The 22,611-nt window shown below is 40.3% G+C and overlaps 3 protein-coding genes across 3 annotated transcripts; all 3 read right to left on the bottom strand.

Annotated features, from left to right (window-relative positions):
• Window positions 1-551: 551 nt before the first annotated feature.
• irak3 (interleukin-1 receptor-associated kinase 3) lies at window positions 552-12,281 on the bottom strand. Its single transcript, XM_037462108.2, has 14 exons — window positions 12,024-12,281; window positions 7,701-7,803; window positions 7,219-7,401; window positions 6,465-6,532; window positions 6,333-6,381; window positions 5,536-5,699; window positions 5,072-5,136; window positions 4,874-4,988; window positions 3,505-3,623; window positions 3,203-3,401; window positions 2,664-2,726; window positions 2,336-2,503; window positions 1,561-1,897; window positions 552-1,469 (listed from the first exon to the last, which is right to left on the bottom strand). Exons 2-14 carry the CDS (start codon window positions 7,801-7,803, stop codon window positions 1,354-1,356), a joined length of 1,749 nt encoding a protein of 582 aa, XP_037318005.2. The 5' UTR covers window positions 12,024-12,281; the 3' UTR covers window positions 552-1,353.
• Window positions 12,282-12,429: 148 nt separating this feature from the next.
• b2m (beta-2-microglobulin) lies at window positions 12,430-17,260 on the bottom strand. Its single transcript, XM_037461681.2, has 4 exons — window positions 17,064-17,260; window positions 14,618-14,890; window positions 13,414-13,451; window positions 12,430-13,308 (listed from the first exon to the last, which is right to left on the bottom strand). The coding sequence occupies exons 1-3, from the start codon at window positions 17,128-17,130 to the stop codon at window positions 13,438-13,440; spliced, it is 354 nt and encodes a 117-aa protein (XP_037317578.2). The 5' UTR covers window positions 17,131-17,260; the 3' UTR covers window positions 12,430-13,308; window positions 13,414-13,437.
• Window positions 17,261-18,594: 1,334 nt separating this feature from the next.
• Window positions 18,595-20,489, bottom strand: LOC119211342 (beta-2-microglobulin-like). Its single transcript, XM_037462175.2, has 3 exons — window positions 20,329-20,489; window positions 19,475-19,747; window positions 18,595-19,144 (listed from the first exon to the last, which is right to left on the bottom strand). The coding sequence occupies exons 1-3, from the start codon at window positions 20,390-20,392 to the stop codon at window positions 19,131-19,133; spliced, it is 351 nt and encodes a 116-aa protein (XP_037318072.1). The 5' UTR covers window positions 20,393-20,489; the 3' UTR covers window positions 18,595-19,130.
• Between the last annotated feature and the right edge of the window lie 2,122 nt (window positions 20,490-22,611).

Below are 22,611 nucleotides of genomic sequence, written 5' to 3' on the forward strand. Positions count from 1 at the left end.
GCAGTGGTGTGGGAAATTGTTCCAAATGATTAAATGGTTTACGCAAATGTTTTCTTCTGTTAAATTAGGACAAATCCTGACCCCAAATGACACCCTTAAAAGCTTGAGGGATTGAGATGCAGCTCAGCACTGTACGCCAAGTTGTTGTAGTCATACACAAGGAAAAAACATGTATTGATTTGCTTGCGATTAGGTTAGTTTGTACAGCAGGGTTTGACGATTAATATTCTTAGGACATGCATATATGTATTTTTTTTTAATAATTCCACAAGAGGTGCTGAAAATAAGGTATTTTGTTAAATCAAGCTGTAGTGATTCTTATGTTTGAATCGAAGATATGAAATAAAACAACAATATATGTGGATTTCAAAAGCTTTTAAGCATATGATTAAAGTTCTCTGCTAACAAGTGGCTAAATGAGACCTCCTAAATTCATCTCACCTTCACAGACCCCATTGTGTTGGCTTGGGCTCACGTTACTTTGGAGTTTGTTCACAGCCAGAAGCAAGATTATTCTGACGATGGCATTTAACGTTTCCATTATCACAAAAGTGGTTTTATTTATGAAAAATATCTTGTTGAACATGACTCTCTGGCGTTATAAACCTGTGCTTGCTACTGATCTTATTTTCTGCAATAATCCACAAAAGAATGATTAACCAATGAGGTGAGGCGATTGTGACGACACTGCTCCCCTGTGAGCGCTCAGGACAGTGTTAAGCGAAGCCACGAAGTTGTTGGCATCACACCAATCAAATCACAGTGTGTGATCAACGTCATTGAATGAAATAACGGAAGATTTGTGTTAAAAAATACTTTGACTAAACTGCCTTTACAGCATTAAATAAGATGGCAGGCTGACACCAAAACTAGAGCTCCGTAGTGAGAGGAAGAAAGGTGTTCGGACTTTCAATCCGCAGTGAGTGGCTCACACAGAGCGTACAAGTTGTGTTTGACGTAAAACTCAATGGCTTCTGATTGAGTGTGAATGAATTTGTCAAATGTGTGCTGTGCTTTAAGTAGTTGGTGCTTTTGTGAGTCTGGTTGCATAAATTAACGAGATGTTTAAGATAACCGAGTGTGTGTGACAGAGAGAGAGAGAGCGAGAGAGCGCACGCGCGTCGGTGCTCAAAGTGTTGGTTAGATAAGAAGCGTGTGTAAGTCCTGGTAAAATCATGCTGGGCGCTGTAATAGTTCACCCCACTACATGAAATAGCAACATATCAATTACAAGATTACATTTTCTGCCCCCACCCCCGTAAAACACACACAGCTTAGAGGTTGTGTCTCACTTGATCACCTTTTATGAAACCGTATAATTCTGGACACACACTGCAGGAAGTATGCTGCTCTCTACTGTAGGTTTATCTCAGAGAACAGTTCCTGTGTGTGAATCAGCCCTTTGTCGTAAAGACTCAGTTTGTTCCTCAGTCTCTTCTTGGCTGCATTTTCCATCCCAAGGGATTCAGCTGAAACACACCAAACGCAGCGATGGATCACTTATAGGAGGTTAACACACACACAGACACTCACATGTTTTATACGTGGGACATCACTCACTCGGGGGGCCGCCTGTGGCGTCGCTGGTGAAGCCGTTGGCTCTGCAGTCCTCGCAGGCCAGACCGCCGCTCTCAGCGGGGCAGCTGCATTGCACGGGCCAGCTGGTGTACAGGTCGACAGCCCGCCCGGCGTCGCTCAGATACGTCAACTCCGACTGGCTGCACTCGCAGAGCCGCGCCTGCGTCGGCGAAGCGCCGGGGCCGAGCTGCTCGTCGTGCTCCACGGGAATGGAAGGTGGGGGGGTCGGCTTGGAATCACGAGGGTCGTCCAGACTGTGGGGTTGGTCAGCGGTGAGGCAGCTAGGTGGAGGAAGCAGCTTGCTCAATGCAAGAAGTACCTGAAGACGGTTGAGATTTTTTATTGTTTTAGGGTCCTTGTGGGGAAAAGAAAAAAATAATAGGACAAGGTGGGGAGGGCTATAACTAGGACAAAAAAAAGAAATTCAAATTGGAAATGTATGGGGCACAAAACAAGATGAAAGGAGAACAAGAGAAAAAACAAAAAAAAGCATGTCTGTGTGCCTCTAATGAGCTTTCCCCACAGCATCTGGAGTGGTCAAATGTGTAAAAAAATATCTGCGTTTATTCTTTTCATATTCTCTCCTAAATGTATGACTTTAAGCGTGTAAATTCGGTTTCTCCCACCTTCAAATAATACCCCACCCCTCCGCTCGCTCTGTAATTTTGAATGAACTCTAAAAAGCAGTTGTACCATTAATATTTCCTACTGCATGAAAGTCATTCATCAGCGTCATAGTTTAAATAGCGTTGCTCGCCTTCTGCATGCTTGGTCTGCTACGGTGGCGGCTGGCCGCGCATTCCAAGGCCAGGCGCAGAAGGTCGAGGGCCATGGCGATGGGCCAACGGCCGGCCGCCTCATCCACGAACTGCAGACAAGAGTCCACGCCGCCGCTGTCCTCCACCTCGGTTACAAGCAGATCTCTCTGACAGAGCAGACAGACAGTGCTCACAGTTACTCTGATCATACACCACTGCTGTTGTAAGACTTCCCAATAGATCACATACATTATAGATGACAGGATTCTAAAAAAAAAAAAAAAAACTAAACGATAAGTGTTCCCATTCAAGCTTCAGTATACTCACCAGTGGTGTTTTTTTCGCTACCTCCCCTGTGACCTTGCGTCCTGTTACCGTTTCCATTATAACCTGGGAACAAGCAAGATGTAATCAATGGCAATCCATGAGGTTTCCATCAGAATTGATTAGATTGCTCTCCTCCAGCTTTGCAGCAATTTTACTTGACTTGAGTGATGTAGACATGGCTTTAATAGCAACCTCTCAATCACAAGGTACCCCCACACTAAAGAATACTCTGCTTTATAGTGTATTTGACTCTAAATTAACCATAATTTACTAAACATCCTGCTGAATTGAATAAGATTTGAAATTAGGGATTGAGACCATAAACTCATGTTTACAGAGGGAATACATTTTCTCATGGCAAGTTTCCGGCCTCACTTTTCAGAACCAGAGGTTGCCTAAAGGTAAATAATGTTAATGGTAATAGTTAAAGAAAAACTATTTGTTTTCTTTAGAAAAGTAAATTGTTGAATATTGTCGTTGAGGTGGAGAGTTTCTTTACAACGGCACAATGAAGACACATATATTCTTGTTACAAATACCATTCCAAAGCCGTAAACATCCAGGCTAAAGGTCAGCTTGCCGTCTCTGATGTACTCCTCTGAGAGGTATCCCAGGTTGCTGTGGGACCTCGTGTCCAGAGTGACCGTGCTGTTCTGATGGGCTGAATGAGGACGAAGATGAGCAAGGCCAAAGCTGGACAGCTTGGGCTGCAGGTCGCTATCCAGGAGTATGTTAGCACTGTGCAGAGAGATGGATGAAAGGCAGCCATATTTGGACCATTGCACTACATATAAATTCATTCTTTCGGATGTTGAGAGGGCGAATGTCCTCTTTCCGGTACCTGGAGATGCTGCCACATATGACTGGGCAGGGCTGTGCTGTGTGGAGGTGATGCAGGGCCTTTGCAGTTCCCTTAATGATGGTAAGGCGCTGCTGCCAGGACAGGGGGGGCTCTCCGTCCTGTATGGTGACAACACAACATTTTAGATAGGCGCCAGAGAATTAAGTAGAGGTTGAGAGACTAGCGGGTTCAATCCCTGGCACGTCCATATGTGAAAGTGTCCTGGGGCAAGATACCAGACACAAATTTGTGAGTGAATGTGAATACTTTTACATCCTGATGTGCCCCTTGTATGGCCATCAGGGCTAGAATCATATATATAATTAGATTAGTTAGTGGTATCATGTAGGTAAGAATTAATTAATAATTTTCTTATTCATAAAATGACTGGAGAGATTCAAAAGTTGGTTTTTATTTTTTGAATCTACCTTGATAGTATTCATGTGTGACACTCCGGCAAGCTCCAAATGAGACGTTGCGTGGTGTCCTCCCAGATTTGTCTGAGGAGCACCCTTGGCTGCACACTCTTGCCACAGGAACCCAGGACCTACTACACGTAGGGTAGTAGGGTGTAGGGTCTGAACATGGATTCAAGGATTTCAACGGCAGTCAGGCTGATGTTCTCCAGCCTGCAGTGGTATGTGCGCGCCTCCATGGATATGCCTCCCCAGATCATTACTGACCACCACCAAACCAGGCATGCTGAACAATGTTGCAGGCAGCACAGCGTCCCCCCTGGCTCCTCCACACTCTTTCATGTCTATCACAGGTGCTCAGGGTGAACTTTCTCATCTGTGAAAAGCACTGGGTGCCAGTGATAGACATGCCAATTCTTGTGTCCGATAGCTGTGGAGCTTCACAGGGCAGTTAGCACAGGGCATGCTAAAGGCCACCCTCTGGAAGTCTGTTTCTGATTGTTTGGGCAGTCACACCAGTGGCCTGCTGGATGATGTCACCCACTTCGGTTAAAAAATGGCCTCATGCTCCCCACTAGTGATAATGACTAATTAAAGCCAACACTAGTGAGAAACCAGTCAAAGACATCAAGAGGGAGAAACTTGAATTGGCATCGATACACAGTTTGATTATTTTTAACTTTTTATTTTGACATCATACTAAAAGAAGACCTAAAAACTCATATAATTCCAGGACATGGGACACTTTTTCTATGTGAAATAGTTAGTCATTGTTATGTGTCATGTATTGTTTTGTGAAAGCAGAAGTGGTGTCCCACATGTTTAGTTCCTGTTTTCTGAAATGAAAAATTTGTTACCTGGCAACTATTTGGCTCAGGCTTGGAAAAGACACTCAGATTTACCCTCTCATATGCACATACCAGGCAGGGTGAACGACATGTACATAGATCTACCTGGTGATGGAGTCGGTGGAAGAGCGACCCATTGGCCAGGTAAGGATAGACCAGACAGTAGCGACCCTCATCAGTGAAACAGCACAACAAGTCCAAGATGTTTGGATGTCGGTACCTGTAACACATCAGCCCATCGGCTATTCAACAGACTCTAGTCACGAAGAAAGAAAGGTGTTTTGAGAGTGTGTTGACACCTACAAATTATGAATTTCCATTTCTTTCCTGAAGACGTCCCACAGCTTCTTCCATGATGCCGTGTTTGTCTTGAAAAGGAAGGATGAATGTATTTCAGTCAGATGGTCTTTGTTTCAGTCACTATCCCGATGTTAAAGGGATGGTTTGGATGTCTTAAATATATTAGTTAGCATAATACATTTCAAAAATTGATATCAGTTTAAGTCTACGCTGTATTTAGAATATGTTCAAAGTCAACAAGCTTTTCTGATGGGGAACTGAAGCCGATATCAATGCTCTCTTTAAAAGCAACTGATTTGACAATATTAGTCATTTCACTACCGACAAATGGTTATTAGTCTACTGTTGCCTTCAAACTTCTCCAAACTCCATCCACTGCAGATGATTCTGACTGTGGAGAAGTACCTCATACAATCCCACATGCGAACCATCCCTTTACCATCATACTACACAAAATCAACAATCACCTGTTTATAAAGCTTCACCGCCACCTTTTCACTTCCCAGCTGTGCTTTGTAGACATCACACAAGTGTCCCTCTGAAATTCTCATTTCAAGGTGAAAATCTCTGGTTCCATCTATGATGTCTTGGAAGGTAATTACAGGTGGCTGATTTTCTTCAGCGGAGCTCACTGGAAGACAGAGACAGATCAGTATCAACCCTAATTTTCCCATGGCAAGTCAAAAATCTGCATAGTTAATGTACAACTTTACATATAATGCTGATCTTTATTTTGGGGTTTTACTAGAACAGGTTTACATGCTAAATTTTCTGAATAAATCTGTATGCAGCATGTGTTTGAAACACTCCGGTCTCTTATTACGTCCCCAACCCCCCCCCACAAATCTGATTTGTCTGCGTCTCTGCTGTTTCTCTCTACATACAGCAACATTGGAGCTTGTGAAGTCCCAGTGAACATCAACAATGATTTAGTCATGACATGACACAGAAGGTCCTTTGGCTCTTTTAAAAACGCAGTCTCTTAATACGGGCTCGACCCGTGATGATACTTTTACAGTATAAATATACAGTAACAGGACAGGCATCATAATAATAATAATTATTATTATTATTATTACACAAGGAAATTTCCCTTTATACAATAGAGTGTCGTTAAATTGATCTAACTTCGTTACGTAACATCTTCCTCTTCGGACTACAGATGAAAAATAGCATTTTCGCCAACAGTACTGTAAAAATTTACAGAATGTTTTTTATTAATGTCAACCAACCCATATCAAATAAACCAATAAAATAATCTTACCACAGCATAAAGCCTGACCTGCAGATCTCTCTCCTCGTTGGAAGGATCCCTGATTGGACAAAAAACACAGGACAAGATGGTAATTTATTCTTACTGAACACTGCTTCCAGACAATGGAATAAATAATGTTACCTTCTCTTCATCTGCGTACATGTGTCCTCTGGAATCGGCGTGTGGACTGCTGCAGGGCACGGGCAACTCTGTAAATAGACAGATGGCCAAAACATGGAATAAAAATGTAACTTTGTCTTGATAACTGCATCCCCATGGTTGCTGACATTAGATGTGAGAGAAACAACAAAAGGGATTTTACATTTCCCTTTTGTAATGTAATATAACTCCCTAGGCTAGATTCAAATTGTCAAAAATATGACCTGGAAAACGTCATGGGGAGTTGGACCTCTCATCAGAGGGAGATGGTTAGAAGAATTCATGAGGATTTAGGAAAGGAAAACCACAGTGTTCAGGAAATCCGACTCCTCTTTCTTTAAGCTACATGTTCGTGACGTCAGTCCGTAACCCCAAAACTACAGTTATTTCAAACTTCAAAATATCAACAAAAAAACTAACTAGTTAGTCTCAGTCTTGTTAATCATTATTTCTGGATTTGCCGACGAAGATACTGTAAACAGCCACTAGTTACTAGTGAAGGGAGCGGTGGAGCAGAGTAGTGTGGGTGAATTTATGTTAAAGACCAGTTGAGCTGGATTACGGGCTAGAAGACGAGGATCCTGCATTGACTCATAAAACAGAATCTCACAGCCAACAGGTGTTATGCAGCAATTCTGTTTACTGGATCAGAAACCCAAGTGTTGATTGCTAGAGGTTTTTTTTATGTGCTATGCAGAATCATGAGCAAACGATGTCCGATTTGTTTGTAACTGACCTGGACCCTGGAGGAGCTGCAGAGCCCTGTGATGGCCCATGTCCTGCAGCAACTTTAGAAGGTCCAGGACCCTTGGGTTCTCCTGAGCCCAGGACCAAAGAAGCTCCGAAGTGGGACTCCGACCGGCTGCCTCCACGCGTTCCAACATGCGGACCTCTAACAAGCTGGGGACTACTCGGACAGCTGGAGGCAGAGACACAAAATGCACACGGAGACAATCAGTGCATGCGAAGAAATACCAGGAACCCAGGGTCATCATGAATTGAAGTGATGTCTTTTAACCAATGAATAAAGAAAGCATTGCACACACACAACACACAAACACGTTCTTACAGCAAAGTGGCATTTGTTATGATAGTAAAGTACTTGGTACATTTAAGGGAATTGGCCCTCCCTTCAGATTACGGTCAGTGAGTTATGTGGCTGCGGTAGACCCGTATCATCAAACCAAGATCTCAGACATGACAACAACTCTTACTTACCTAGTCCACGCCACCCTAACCTGTCAACCCCACTGTCCAGGATTCGGCACAGTCTCCCGATGACAACCGGCGGGACGTCGTAGAGGAACGTATTCGGGTCCATCTGGAGAGCAGGGCGTAGATGCACTGAGCCGTGAGTGAGCGCAGCGGTAGTAGTAATCCACTGTGTCAAAATACGGAAATCCCCAACGTCCGCTACGTGCTGGTGATGAAGTCAATGTTGAGTGAGGCAACAGGAAAGCTCATACTTTAACCCATCGCCGTGTTCCATGTTTACGCGGCGCTGTAGAAACAGGTACAACTAACTTGTTAAGTCCAAAAAAAAGAAAGAAAAATATACAGCTGAAGTCGCATGAGATTCTGTTAGAAGAGCATTAAGCTCCGCCCAGTGGCGGACTCGACCTGTCTGGTGTTTAGGGGCAGACAAATTAATGAGGGCACCAGGATGCGGAGAAACTTTTTATTGCGTGTGGAACCGCCTTCATGACACTGCGTCATGTCTTCCCGTTTGTTTTAGTGTTGTCTTATCTGTCTTATCAGAGGGCATAGCATCATGTTTTTTTTTACTGGAAAAGAGTTTTTAGCAAAATGGAGTTGATCTGTAATGTAAGGATCCACCATGACCCAGAGTTCAGACCAGGAAGCAGAGTCGCAGTCTCACAAACTCCTCTGCGCTTCCTTCCGAGCAGTCACTCAGCGTAATTAACTCTATAGAAACTGTTTCTGCCCCACAGACACCGTTATTTAAGTTAAAGGTAAACAAGCGAGGAGTTATATTTAATAACTTAATCAAAGTTAAATGTAATAATTAGGGCTGTCAAATGATTAAAAATGTTAATCAAATTAATCAGAATTTTCAGTGGATTAATCATGATTAATCACTATTTGCAATTACACCTTAATCCTAACCATTTTTCTTTCTGAAATGCATACTAAAGATAAATAACAGGACACAGATACATAATTATCATTATTATTATCATCATTATTATTTTTTACATAAATACATGTTATTGATATTTGACTTTTAAATTCATTCCAGAAAATAATCAAATAATCGGGTGGAGTGGCAGCTATTTATGACTCCTGCCTTTTAATAAACCTTAAACCTAAACTAGATTATAACTCATTTGAAAGTCTGACTTTCAGTCTTTCACAACCAACCTGTAAAATAATCCAGCCGGTTCTCTTTGTAATAGTCCTTATTCTGAATTTTTATGTGAATTTTCACAGTTCTTAACGAGTTTGGTCCTTAAAACGGACAAGGTAATTATAGTGGGTGACTTTAACATTCATGTGGATGTCGATAACGACAGCCTTGGTTCTTCATTTCTCTCTTTGCTGGAATCATTTGGTTTCTGTCAGACTGTAAATAAACCAACTCATTGTTTTAACCACACGCTCGACTTGGTTCTTGTGTATGGTATTGGGGGTATTGAGGGTTTCGGGACAGAGGATGTTGCATGTGTACAGACTGTAAAGCCCTCTGAGGCAAATTTGTAATTTGTGATTTTGTGCTATACAAAATAAAATGAATTGAAAAAAAAATGAACCTCCCCGTTTGATATGCATGTGTCATGGTGTGGGCTTATTTTATGTGTTAATTTGTATTTTTCTCTCCCCTCTGTGATTGGATGGACTAGAATAGTCTTTTTTGTTTAGGAATGTTCATAGACCATCTCAGAGACTTTCCCTGTCGATCTCCAAAATAAAATAAATATAAATACCGACACGCATCGGGCCTAATTTTTGAACATTTTCTGAAATGTCTTCAAAAATGTTTTCTTACAGACATCAGAAGACCAAAGTCAGAAAAAATCATTGCCTAATTAATGAAGATTTACACAGCTTAAGTGTTCTCAGCTGCCTGCGCTCCCACAAACGCACGTTCTTGTGCACCTGGATTTGCATACAGAAACGCCCCACCAGCTCCTATAAGGGCATGCAACTGATGAGACGCACAAACAATCAACAGACTCTACTGGCTATACGAAAGCAACTTCATGGCTGGAGTTGAATTGTCATAAAAATACCTCTTAACATCTATCCTAACCACTATTCCTTGACCTCTGTGGAAAACCGGTCAACAACATGCACAAAGGCATCTAAGATATAGATATAAGCGGTGTCTCAATTGCCAGCTTTCGCAATAGACCTGGGCTAGCTCCTCCAACAACTGCATAGACTGAACCGAGTGGTCTCTGAAATTGGACGGTCTGGCGTACCTCCTGTTTCCGTCATCAGCTTTAACTCCACTACTCCTGTTGCCTATCACCTTGCTGCGCACAGCAGTATAAGTCTTAAAAGCTGAAAAATCTATGAAGTACAGATAGAGAAAATAGTCTTATTTTATTGAATGATGTGTAGTGACATTTGGCTGCTTTGACATATTCTGTATCTTAAGGTCACAGTTAAAATGGCTTGTATCTTATGCAATAGGAAACAATACAGGATACAATAAGTTTTAAGTTTTAAGGAAAACTATTTCTTCTCTCAGCCTGAAATATACCATGCTCCGGAGGAGAAGCACATCTTCCTAAATTAAATGAAATAAAAATCTTCTCCGTCTCCCGAGTCGCTATAGTCGTGTATATTTTCTAATAGATTTTATATAGATGTGGTTATATTGGAATATATTTATCATGTAATATATTTATTACATGATATTTATATTGAAGGTGAGGGGGCAGTCTAGGTCAGGGGCTTTATGGGGTGGAGGGGCTACATTAAAAAGTGAATTCTTCCCCGCTGTCAAATCACCAGCCTCCGTCCTGAATAAATTGTATCCTCATCGGAGTGAATTGGAGGGCTGCATCCATTTCAAATTTGAAATGATATATATAAAATGGAGTACCAGAGTAACACACAGTCATAAAAGAATTATCTCAATGGATCAGATCAGAGTTGTTATACAATAGTACATATTTCTAGAGAAGATGAAGAGGGGCAGCTGTAGTTTGTGGTGCTGCTGAACTATACTGGATTACACTGACAGGTGTAGATCTAATTTGTATTCATATTGGATGGTGGAAACACAAAACGTTACTGAGGTAAACGTTTAATTCAGGGCTTTTGTATTACATCACACTGCATACACTTTATAATGGTTTCATAAAGTAAAAGGGGGTGGATACTGTAACAGCAATGAAAAAGTTCATATTTTACTGGATAGGACTATTACCCCCCCCCCCCCCACACACACACACACCCCATTTGTCGGCAGATTGTTTTCTTTTTTTTCTTCTTCTTCCTTTGGACTCTAAAACTCTCCTGGCCAAAAAATGTATGATTTTTCATGCATGAAACAAGGAATTACCCAGCTGACATGATAAAATCACAAGAAAACAAGTGGAACATTTTCTGTCACCACACCATTCAAAGCAAACCCCACACTAACAAAAATAGTATGGTCCAACGTGAATGACTCCATCCTAACAAACGCCCATAAAGATTTGGCCTGGCAAGTTGCTAACCAGTGTTTGCCTACAAGAGCTTTCCTTGAGAGAAGGAAATGCACCCGCAGCGCAAAATGCCCTCGCCTTTCCTGCGGTGATAGTAAAACCCTACATCACTTTTTTTAGTCTGGTTAATATTGTCACCGTGGCTACAAGCATTATTGAGACTCCCTGTTTGTTACAATGACATAGCTTACGGCAGCCTCCAAAACAATCGAACAGATGAGATTTAAAAATGGTGGGCAGTTATTAACTGTGTAAAAGAAGGTTTGTGGAAAGCAAGAAATATACGGGTTTTGAGAGGATACTGCATCCCACCGGAAAATGTTGTGAGAATCGTTTTGAACCTTTTTACAGACTACCTGTTAAAAGACACGTCTTAAACTAGGAACAAGGTGTAGCTAGATGTGGTGGGTTTTTAACTAATAGGAATTGAAGTCCCTTGTTTTGTTGTTTATTTACCCTGAAAAAAAGAAAAATTTGAAACTTTTAAAAAGATTTTTTATTTTGTAGAAGTGGTAAATGTCCGTTCGAAGAACGACGTATACAAATGGATCCGAAAAAGTATGAAGACAATGTCTGTAAAAAATAGTTTTTTCTGTGTACATTTTTTTAATGGACTTCATAAACGGCTGAAAATTGAAAAAATTGATAATTGGCCTGACCGCCCGGTGCTGGAGGGTCTGACGGTCCCGTTAACTACACCTCACATCTCCCACATCCACGGAGCACATTGTTACGAAGGCTCAATGTTGACAAACCGATCACAGAAATGTTAAACAACTAACTTCTTGTTGGAAAAAAATTACATTCCGTGACTTAAATATAGTAGTATTTAAGTAGTACTCATTCATAAACATCGACTTACAGTTGTGTTTATTTTCCTCTGTCGTTGCTGCCTGTTGCTGATATGAAATGCATTCTGGGATATTTGGCTCTCACAAGCTCACAAGAACAGACGAGCCTGCTCCGATGCATGCCCGGTGACATGTGCGGGGCGAGTCACATCCGGGTATTATGACTGTTCTCGGCCAGATGCGGAACAGTACTCGGGCTGCGACTGATGACGTTTTACGAGAACAAAGGTCCACACAAGAACGCATATTGAGAAAGGATTTGTGGAGTTGTTCCCATCCCTTTCTTTGTAATTGTGACTTGGGAAGTATTTACAAAATGCAGGAGAGAACTACTTCCTCTTTGCTTTGAACAGGCTGACATTTTGAAACTGCAGTGGATTTTATGTGTTATGTAGTCAATAAACTGAACAAAAAGTGTTTTATTATTATTATTATTATTTTATTAAATCAACCATATTGTGTAAAATAGAAATACAGAGCGTATCCAAAGCAAATATGTTATACTGATATCTACTAGTAGAAATGCTATCAACGAGGTTTTGAAGTCATTCTGAATGGAAAATAAAAGCTTAATCCTCGATTTCATAAGATCAGTTGTGTTAATAATTACAGAGCACTTAAGATAAAAATAACTTTAGCCTTTACAGATCAACCATCAAAGAAGAGCACAGAAGAGCAAACTAAACATCTATATTCACCAGCGCAAAATCATAATCATACAGGTTTTTAGCCCTGTTTTGTGGGTTTCCAGCTGCAAGGCCCAAATCCATGTAATCCATGTCGATGTATTAAAAATGGCTTGTACATTTCCTCAATGCCGAATATTTTGGAGACGTCAACAAAGAATTTTTTAACCTATACCTTGTATATTTTCAGGATATGTTGCTTACGTGAACTTCAAAGAGTAACTTAACCCCATAGCTTCAGCTAAAGTACCTCTAAAAAAAAAAGATCAGACAGTTAGTAAGATAGTTTGGTCATTCCACCATGTTTTCATGCTAAAGTTACAGAATATAAAACAACACCCGGGCTTCAAACAATATGTAGAAAGAAGTTAGAAAATATCTTGAATCCATTGACAAATTTAATCCAATTTAAATGTTGTTTTATCAGGACTAAAGTTGTTTTGGGGTTTAGTTACTCTTTAATCAAGCAATATTGTCCATTGGTATTTCTGATTAAGTAAGATTTGCAAAATGTCTTTGGTTGTCTTTTATTTGCCGAAACTAAAACTTTTGCAATGAAAAGCCAAATCTAGGCAAATCCTTCCAAGCTTCATCTCCTGACTGAGCAGACCTGTGGTCACAAAACAAAGTACGAAAAAAGTGTCACTCAAACACAAGGACCAGGATTAGAACTAAAAATACAATAAATGACATTGAGAATGAATGTGATAGACACCTGTAGCAAGGCGAAGAGCACAGCTTACATGTCCGGTTCTGTGGAGAGAAATCGAAACATTCTGTAAAGCTTCTCACAAAAAAAAAAAAACAGAAGACTGGGAAACACGGTTTGTCCTTCATTTCAATTCTCATGTAAAGATGTATAGATTAAGAGTGACAGGTTCTATATGTGTGTGTAGATTGAGGGGGTTATAACTTGTACTGTGCAAGCTTGTGTCGCAATGAGAATGAACTTTGCCAGTCAGAGACAGTCATGAGACAGGAAATGTGGGGGGAGACAGCAACGACGAAGACGGCCCAGATTGGAAATTGTGGTTATGCTTAAATATCTTCAGCTTAACTCATGACAAAGTTCATTTTCATTCAGTTCCAGTGTAAGCATGTATATCCTGCTAGGCCATCATTTATGAACGTATCAATCTGAAGCGTGGACAGAAAGGGGGGTTAGATCTATGAAGAACGTTTAACTATCAGAAACAAATGGTTGTGCAGACATTAAGTGATGAAACAGCAAAAATACATATGCATAGTAATAAATGAGTCAGAGTCGGAATGGGTGGGTCAAATAAGACCACCAAAGCCTAGCTAACCACAGAAACACACTTTGTTTTGCCTTCTTCTCTTATATAAATATTAGGTAAGTCTAACCCCAACTGCATGACCTGGGCGGTAAATTATTATTATGATGTGTTATTACTGCAATCAGTTGAGTAGTCAGAATAGTCATAACATGGGACCACTGGATGAGACTGAACAATAATCACGATAGGTTTATCCGGTTTACTATATTCACGACATGGGGGGGTGGTTACGCAACATTGACTAACATTGAAACACTGTGGTCACAGCTACAGGAGCTATTTTGGTGATAAGTGTCTGGCCCAAGGACTAATGGAGCTGGGGCTCAAACAGCCGATCCTGTTAATGAAGGACGGCCGTGCTCAACACTGCCCCATTATCTTCATAAATGTTATGTTATTATCTTTATTGTTTTTGTCAGATTTTTAATTGTAATCGTTTTTTTTTAATTATGATTGTTATACTGTACAGTATTGTTGAAAGAAAAAGCATGTTATAATTTAGTAATGTGTGAATCTCTTTGTCCTTTGTTCTTATTCCAATTAAAATACTTACACTGTAAATCTAATACAAGTACTAATTGTGGTAGTGTGGGACAGACAAGCAGACACACAGACACGTACCCCAGATATACATCTTGGTGACCCCCATGTGAGTCACGCTGCAGCCGAATATTTCTCCTTTTTGTGGGGTGAACAGGACGTGTTTGGTGAGGTGGTAGTGCCAGTTCGTCTCGAAGGCCAGGTCCGTCTGGTTGGCTTGGGGGATAACCTGTTGGTTCTTGAGTAGCTCAATTTTGATTTCTGGTGGGTGGAAGCCAGTCACGTGACAGATTAAGGTGTTCGGGTCCCCAAAATATCCCGGTAGTCGGCTGTACACCTCAACCTTGGGTGAAGCTACAGAGAAACAAAATAAGAAGATAATGTTCATATTTGGACAAAAATAATGATGAAAAAAAGAATTATAGATTTAATTTACTAAATCTTGTGTTGGGGCATCTTTCTTTAGCCCCCCAAAGTAATTTGGCCTAATTGGCCATCACACGAAGCTGGTTGCAAAAGTGACTCTCCTGCTTTCTGATGTGTATTTTTTCTCCCCCTTCAAATTACAATCAAATAGCATCATACTTGGCAATATGAACCCCCAGCCCTAGGCTGCTGCGCTGGCTTTCTCGCTGTGCCAGGCTACGTCTCTCGTCAACAACTGCCAGGATTAATATAACAAGGAGTTTATCTCAAAGTAAATGATGCACAGAGTGAAACTGTAAGTACAGGTAGTTACAGAATATGGCTGATTCTGTTGTTAACTGCTTACATTTAAGTTTACCTGAGGCAAATGAAAGGGAATATTCTAGTGGCTATTTTGTTATTAACTGTCTTGAAATTCAAAATACAAAAAATAACTATACTTTTTATTGATATCTGTTTCAAAATAATAGTATACTTCCCTATAGAATGATGGTAATAATCAGTTAATGGTGGTGAAAACAAAATGTCATATAGCGTCCCTCATAACACTATTGTACTGGGATATCATCCAATTCATTGACCAGATACATATAAGAAGATTCATTAGAAGCGGTGGCAGCTTGGCCTAGTCAGATGAGAGAGAGATGCAGGAGACTGACCGGGCTGAAGGAACCGGTGTGATGGAAGTCAGTGGTCTACAGGTCTAGAGTTTTTTTTTAAATTTCTTCTACTGTGAAAGACTGAAATATACAAACAATATCTATGGAAGCCCATTTCCGGCACAAAAAAAAGGGTTAGAAAGTCAAAATTATGACTTCGTTGTTTGGTGGATTGACTTTTTGTCAAAAGCGACCAGCGACAAATCCAGTGATCTGGATTAATTGGAGACTTTTGTGGTGTTTGACGTGAAAGCACGTGTTGTTTTGCAGTTACTGTCCTCAGCGAGTCTCGCGGAAACCTCAAGGCTTGCAGCAGTCAGAGCACAGAGGAGACATACGTCACGTCCAGACTGACAGTCACACGCGCATGCGCAAAGCCGCCGCTGATTCTGTAGCGTCTTTCGTCGTTAAGGAATTGGCCACACTAGTTCCATAAAGAGAGAAGTTTCTTCAAGACTTTTCAATCAATCAAGAAAGCGCAATTTCATCTAATAAGCAGATTTACAACTTGCTATCGATAAGAGCCCTTATAAGTACAAATTACGTGCTACAATTTTGTATGTGTTCTTATACAGTCTGTGTACTAACGTTACATTTACCATCAGCACTAATTCAACTTTTACGTAAAAATCTGGTCAATAGGACCAGTGATAGAATAAACTATTTAATCTATTGGATTTTAATTATTTGCTTAATGACTAGGTCAATCAAGGATTGTGAAATACACTTAACGTTAGCTACTTTGTTTCAGTGTCATGTAACTTGGATTTGTGTGGGATACAATTTCAAAAGAATACTGTAGCGGCAATCTTAATTCCGTCCTCGTGGATCGATATTACCACTACTTTAACAGTCTGTGTTTGGGCCGTGAGCTTGACGCGTAATGAAAGTAGGCAGCAACTTCGTTTTATAAAGATTTACTTACATAAAATAAACATTCAGTGCTCGACTTGGCACAACAGTCAAAAAACTGTATAGCTCCACAGACTGATAAACCTCGACTGATGCCATGACGTCATCGGCTACGTAACTTAAAGGAGCATTGACACATTTTTATAAAACAATAAACACATCTTATTAAGGCAAATATGGCTCTTACAAATACGTTTAACATTGGAAAAATAAATGATTAGTCATTAGTAGCTCCCATGACAAACCCCCGCAGAGACTGAGGTAACATTACTGTGAACAATTTTGTTGCCGAGAGCAGATGACTCGTCACAGCTCTACCAGGTTTACATTTACGACGTCTCCGAAGACATTAAGCTGACAGTCAAACTCGGCTTCCTGAACTTTTCTGACACACCGCATAACATTTTATTTGTTATCATTTAAACAACATCTCTACGCCAAGATCCGAGGCCTGAGCTCCTACCTGCCACTTCAAGGCCTAGCGTGTACGGCGCCATTTGTAATGTTTAACAGTAGTTTAAAATACTTACCATGTTGATCTTTTGAAGACGAGAGGGAGAGCAGAGCTACAAGAAAAGCGCACACGAGTATCTTCATGGTTTTCCCTTTAGTATGTCTTAGTAATGATAAAGTTCGTGTATTTACACGTTATATCCATCCAAACTGCCCCGCGAGACAAATCGAAAGTGAGAATCTCTTCCTGTTGACGTTGGACTCACAGTCACAGTTGTGGCGGGGTTAGTGGCGCTAACCCCGCCCGATTTATGGAATTGGTCGAATCAGACCACAGCATCCGGGTGTGCACACTCTCCACCAATGTAATAATCAGTTGGACGTGTCGCTAGGTAGAGTGTACCACGATATGTTGCTGTCTGTGGCGCAGTTCATATACCCATTATTTTGAGCTGTCAGAGAGTTGCTCGAGCCTAGTTCATTTTAAGTATTAGATTATACTTATTAGATTAAGTTATTAGATTAGATTTAAACTTATTCTCCTTGCACATTACAAATACGAGGAAAGGTACAGACACAACGAAATGCACTTTAGCATTGTATGATATTAAAAAATAAATTGACGACCAGGTTCATGAATTAACTATAAATAAAATGCATTTAGTGTACAACAAAATACAACCATGATTCTGGAGCTATGTATTCGATAAAGTAATGTGAATGTTGTAAAACCACTGTAATTTTGAAACTGTAATCAATAGAATAATACCAATGTACAGTTATGATTGTATTCAATGTAATGTAATCTACCGAAATGCATTCATGTAATACTTGAGCACTACAACTGATATTATATATATTGACTGAGAGGCCTTTGAAAGCCAAGCTACTTTGAACTCAGCTCACCTTCTCATTAAGCAAAGAATTAAAATCTAATAGATAAAATACCGAAGTATATTCTATCACTGGTCCTATTGACCAGATTTTTGGTAAATGTAACGTTAGTACACAGCTCGATCCCAAAGGGCCAAGAGTGAGGCTTGCGTAGCTTTTGACACTGGTCTAGAAAAATTGGTCTACGCATGCAAGACGGGCTGAAAAAGCATGCAAGGGGAACGCAAGGGGCTCTTGCGTGTGTGTGTCCTTGCGTTTCTCTGAAAACATAGGTGCATAAACTAGGCTTAATCCTGTGGGATCATTTTGAAATACAGGCCCCAGGAGTTTGGGGTTAGAGAATGAGGATTACATTGTGGTTTGGTAACAAAAGATCTTGGCTATAAAAAAAACACTACAGTAGCATGATGGACAAAAACACTGAAACTGATCATTGATTGAAGCTAATGATATGAAGTCTATGTCAAATAATTGTAATAATTTTCTAACATTATGTCAATGTTATCCAACACATAGAGTTCTAGACTATTGGGTCACTTGTTTCTAGAGATATTTAAAGGTAGTATGACATATAGTGGACATTTAATGACAACAACTCCAGTGGAATAGTTATTTTACGTTGACATTCATGTAATCCGTACTGCTAATTATAGGAGATATAGGCAACATGCATCTGAGGTAGTGCCCTACACTGAGAGGGAAAAAAAGACAGGAGGATTTAAAGAGGCATTTATTTAATAAACAAATACCGTACATAACAAATCAAAATTGTAGAACACACACCTTATACTCATTACACCCATTGTATATTTTCTATCGGACCAAGTAGCATTTGAGTCTCATCTAGAAAGAGAAATATCATTAAATCTCAACAAACAAACATTTAATTTTCAGGTACACACAATTCAGTATCAAAAGCCCAAAAATAAGGATTCAAAGCAAAACTTTAAATTGCAACGCCCTGCAGCCCATGCATTCTCCCTCATTCAGATAGTTGAGGTTATTTCATTGGTGTGATATTGATATTTAGGCTTTGTGGAAGGAAGAAGTCAAAAGCAATTAGGATCATGTTTATTGAAGATGTGTTGAATAGAAGCTGGTTTAGTCATTTTCACTCTTGACAAAGACAGGAACATCACAGCGTCAATACAGCCAATGGAGACTTCGGCTAAACATCACGCTGTGGTTTCACCCACAGCTGTGACATAAGGACCTGAACTCAACGATCTTGGCCTACGCTGACATGTGCTTTACATGTTTGATTCTGTGGAAAAAGGAAAAAGCATAAAGAAGATTGTCTTCAACTATGCAATACAACCAGGAGAAGCAACATTTGTACAACCAAACATGTATCCACTTATGCTTTACGTTGCATTTAGTTTTTGCATTCTTTGTTCATCGAGAGCAAATTACTAAATTTATGATGTCTATAATGTCTACTACAGTATTTTACTGCAGGCCTGCATCAAAATTCATATCATTTTTTGTTAAATGACTGACTGATTGCTGTCTGTGTCATGTTTTTTTTGTCTGTTCCTTGGTTATCTTTGATTGATCCATCATGCATTATGCAAGGTTTTGCAACCCAACTCACCCCAGGCGTAGTCTCGAACGGTCGTCCCATGTGTGACTTTGCAGCTGTACTTTTCCCCACGCATCGGGGTGAAGGCCACGTTCTTGGTCAGGACGAAGCGCCAGCCTTGTTTGAAGGCCAGGTCGGTCTGCTTGGCATTGGGGATCTCCTCGTTGTCCTTCATGAGCTGGATGGTGATGTCAGGGGGGTGGAATCCACTCACATGGCAGATTAGGGTGTTTTCTTTATCAAACTCTCCTGGATGGTGGCTGTACACCTGGACCTTGGGTGGGGCTAAAGGCGACACAAAAGGACATTATTCAAAACTGTCATTGAACAACAGGCTGATGTCGAGTCATCAGCTGATGCCTGAAATAAAATTATATTCCAGACATGCATGTATTTGTAATAAAGTGACTAATAGGCTGTCAAACTTGTTAATATAAATATAAGCTAATTCAACCAAAAAAGTGGGACATTAACACAATCGGCTGCCCTCTTCCACTACCCCTCCTTCATTTTTCCTCCACCAGCAGGTGCCATTAAAACACACTCATTGGTATCCGGGTGTACTGTAGAGGGGCCAGTGGAGGGTGCTGTTATAGCCCAGTTGGTTTTACAGGAAATCGAAACTTAATTTGAACTGTTGAGGGGAATTCCACTGTACTAAAAACATTTATGTATTATAATCCTGTTCTACATTTGACACACAAAAACAGCCTCTACTGAGTATATTCTGTATGCCGGCTATTAAAAACATACAGCCTGATTCATCAGTCTGTAGCATGCTTGTAGACAAGGATGATGGCCATTTTTACCTAAGATACAGGTTAGTAATGGTATAGTTTAAATAACAGCATAAAAATGGAACTCACTGTGTGTAGGATCCTCTCCAAATGAGGTAGTCAGCAGAGCTGCGAGAGTTAATAAAAGCATCATGTTTGGGAGCCTTTTGTCTTTCGTCTCCTTAGAAGTGAGAGTTCGTTCTCCTCGCAGATCTCAACTAAAGCGAAAGTGTAGGGACAGAGCAGATAAAATGCCCTAGGACTGCCCACTGCATGACGCCACCCAATCATACATTTCCATCCCACTGTTGTTAGGTAAAATGTACCCAGACAGGTTCAGTTAATTGTGGACAGGGAAGGTTCATGGAGAATTCCTAAAAAAAAAACCAATTTACCAGGGTGATAACAGAAAAACTACTGCCTAGAGCAGAAAAATTGCAGCCTAGAAGAAATGAATGCCCCACTGCGTGACTGGGGGGGATGTATGTTATTTCATTACATGCCAAAGGCCGTAACAATGTCTCCCATGTAGGAACAATAAACAGACTATACAGTTGTTCAACCTCTTCTTTTGGTGATTGTTACCAGTCACAATGTGTTTTATTGACCTTTTTGTTGTTGTTCTGTGTGTCTTTGTGGTCATTACCAGAGACCTAAACCCATTCTCTAGGAAATTGCCAAGGGGTCTCCTGCCACTGAGACCCTCGTCCTGTACTAACGGTGTTGTTTATAGATTATGCTTTTTTGGGATCACAAGTAACTTGCCTCTGATGTTCTTCATCTGTTTACATACATTGAAATGTCCACGGGTTGTGTTCAGTTAAGACAAACATTTCGACAATTATTCCTTGTTTTTGTAATTCATTTTTTATAATGTTTATTATTGAATATCATGCACAACAATGCGAATAATCAAAAACACATTAGTAAACCAAAGTTAACGTGCCCAGGCCTAATTTTAAATATTGTTTGTTTGTATTAAGTTGTTTAACATTAGAGGTCCGTTTAAAAAAGTGGGTTTAGTGGAAACTCAGAGTTAAACCTCAGATGAGGGAAACTCTGGGTTGTCTGTTTCAGAAGGGGAGGTAACTATAGCTTAGGGTCAGGTGCTATGGTAACTGAGCCTGTGAAACTCTACTGGTCGGTAGCAGGTTTTCTTCAATAAACCTTGAGTTTCTTTCAGTCTCCTCCCACTGACACAGCACTCTTTCATTTCCTCATTCATTCAATTACTCTGTTGTGGGTGTTAATAGTCACAGAGAATATTAAGGCCCCGATTAGATATATTGTCATTTCCAGATAACTACTTGTTTGAACGGTATCGTTTTTCTTCACTGTCCATCAAATATGTCCATAACCTCATCCGTCCTCATCCTCACATGCTCTCACGTCCGAGCACATTCTTTGTGTAGCATTACTTTTTTTGCAAATGGCAATTTCCAACATTGGTGATGGAGAATATTAGTAAAGCTACTGTATGCAGAGCCATGAGAAAAGTGTGCCTTGCCCTGAAATTTCTTTTAAATGTTTTTGTTCCCTGGACACAAACCAGTGAGAGCCATTAAATAGGAGTTCCACATTATGCACCTGAATAAAATACATTTTAGGTTCAATACCATTGTACCAGTTTTTACCAGCGATATTATTCTTGTAATTAAATATGAGCATTGTGTGTATTTCAAGCATGCGTTTAGTGCATTCTAACAAACAGAGTGTAAAACATGCAATTTCCCCACTGGGAATTAGTAAAACGTATGGATTATGATTAGTGTGTATATTAAATATTAACTGACAACACTATCGGACAACACTTACGCATGGACTTGAGCAGCAGTTTTCTCCCACGCCGTTTCGCTGTGTTTTGCTGTAGTAGCGCTGTTGCTTTTTCTTCTAATTACGGGTTCATACTCGCCGTACGCTTGCATTAATCATTCCAGCTCAATAGGGGGGGGGGGAGTATGCCGACCGATTGTTTGTGGTTGTTGCCATGGTAAATCCTAGTATTGTGGGTCCATTCATGCTGCCTTCATAGTGTAGTATACCTACTCGGAATTGATTGAACCAACTCTAAACATCTTCTCTGAAACCCCAAACTTTCCCATCTCAGGGTAAATCAACTCAGAGTTTATTAAACCTCTTAAACGGACCCCAGTAGATTATTTTTCTAAACATAAAAACGACTTTTTAGATGTGCTCTGTAGACATTTTTTTTTGTTTTTATCAGTTGTGATAAGGGAATATAAAACACGGGACCATAGTCCAACTTGACAAAAGATGGTGAAAGTGCAGCCCCTACAGGACGGCGATTTGGAGGACACATCTTATCCCACCATGCATTGTAGGCCAACAAAGATTTATTCAGGATGGAGACAG

Source organism: Pungitius pungitius, chromosome 2, assembly GCF_949316345.1.
Source record: "Pungitius pungitius chromosome 2, fPunPun2.1, whole genome shotgun sequence".
Taxonomy (NCBI): Eukaryota; Metazoa; Chordata; class Actinopteri; order Perciformes; family Gasterosteidae; genus Pungitius; species Pungitius pungitius.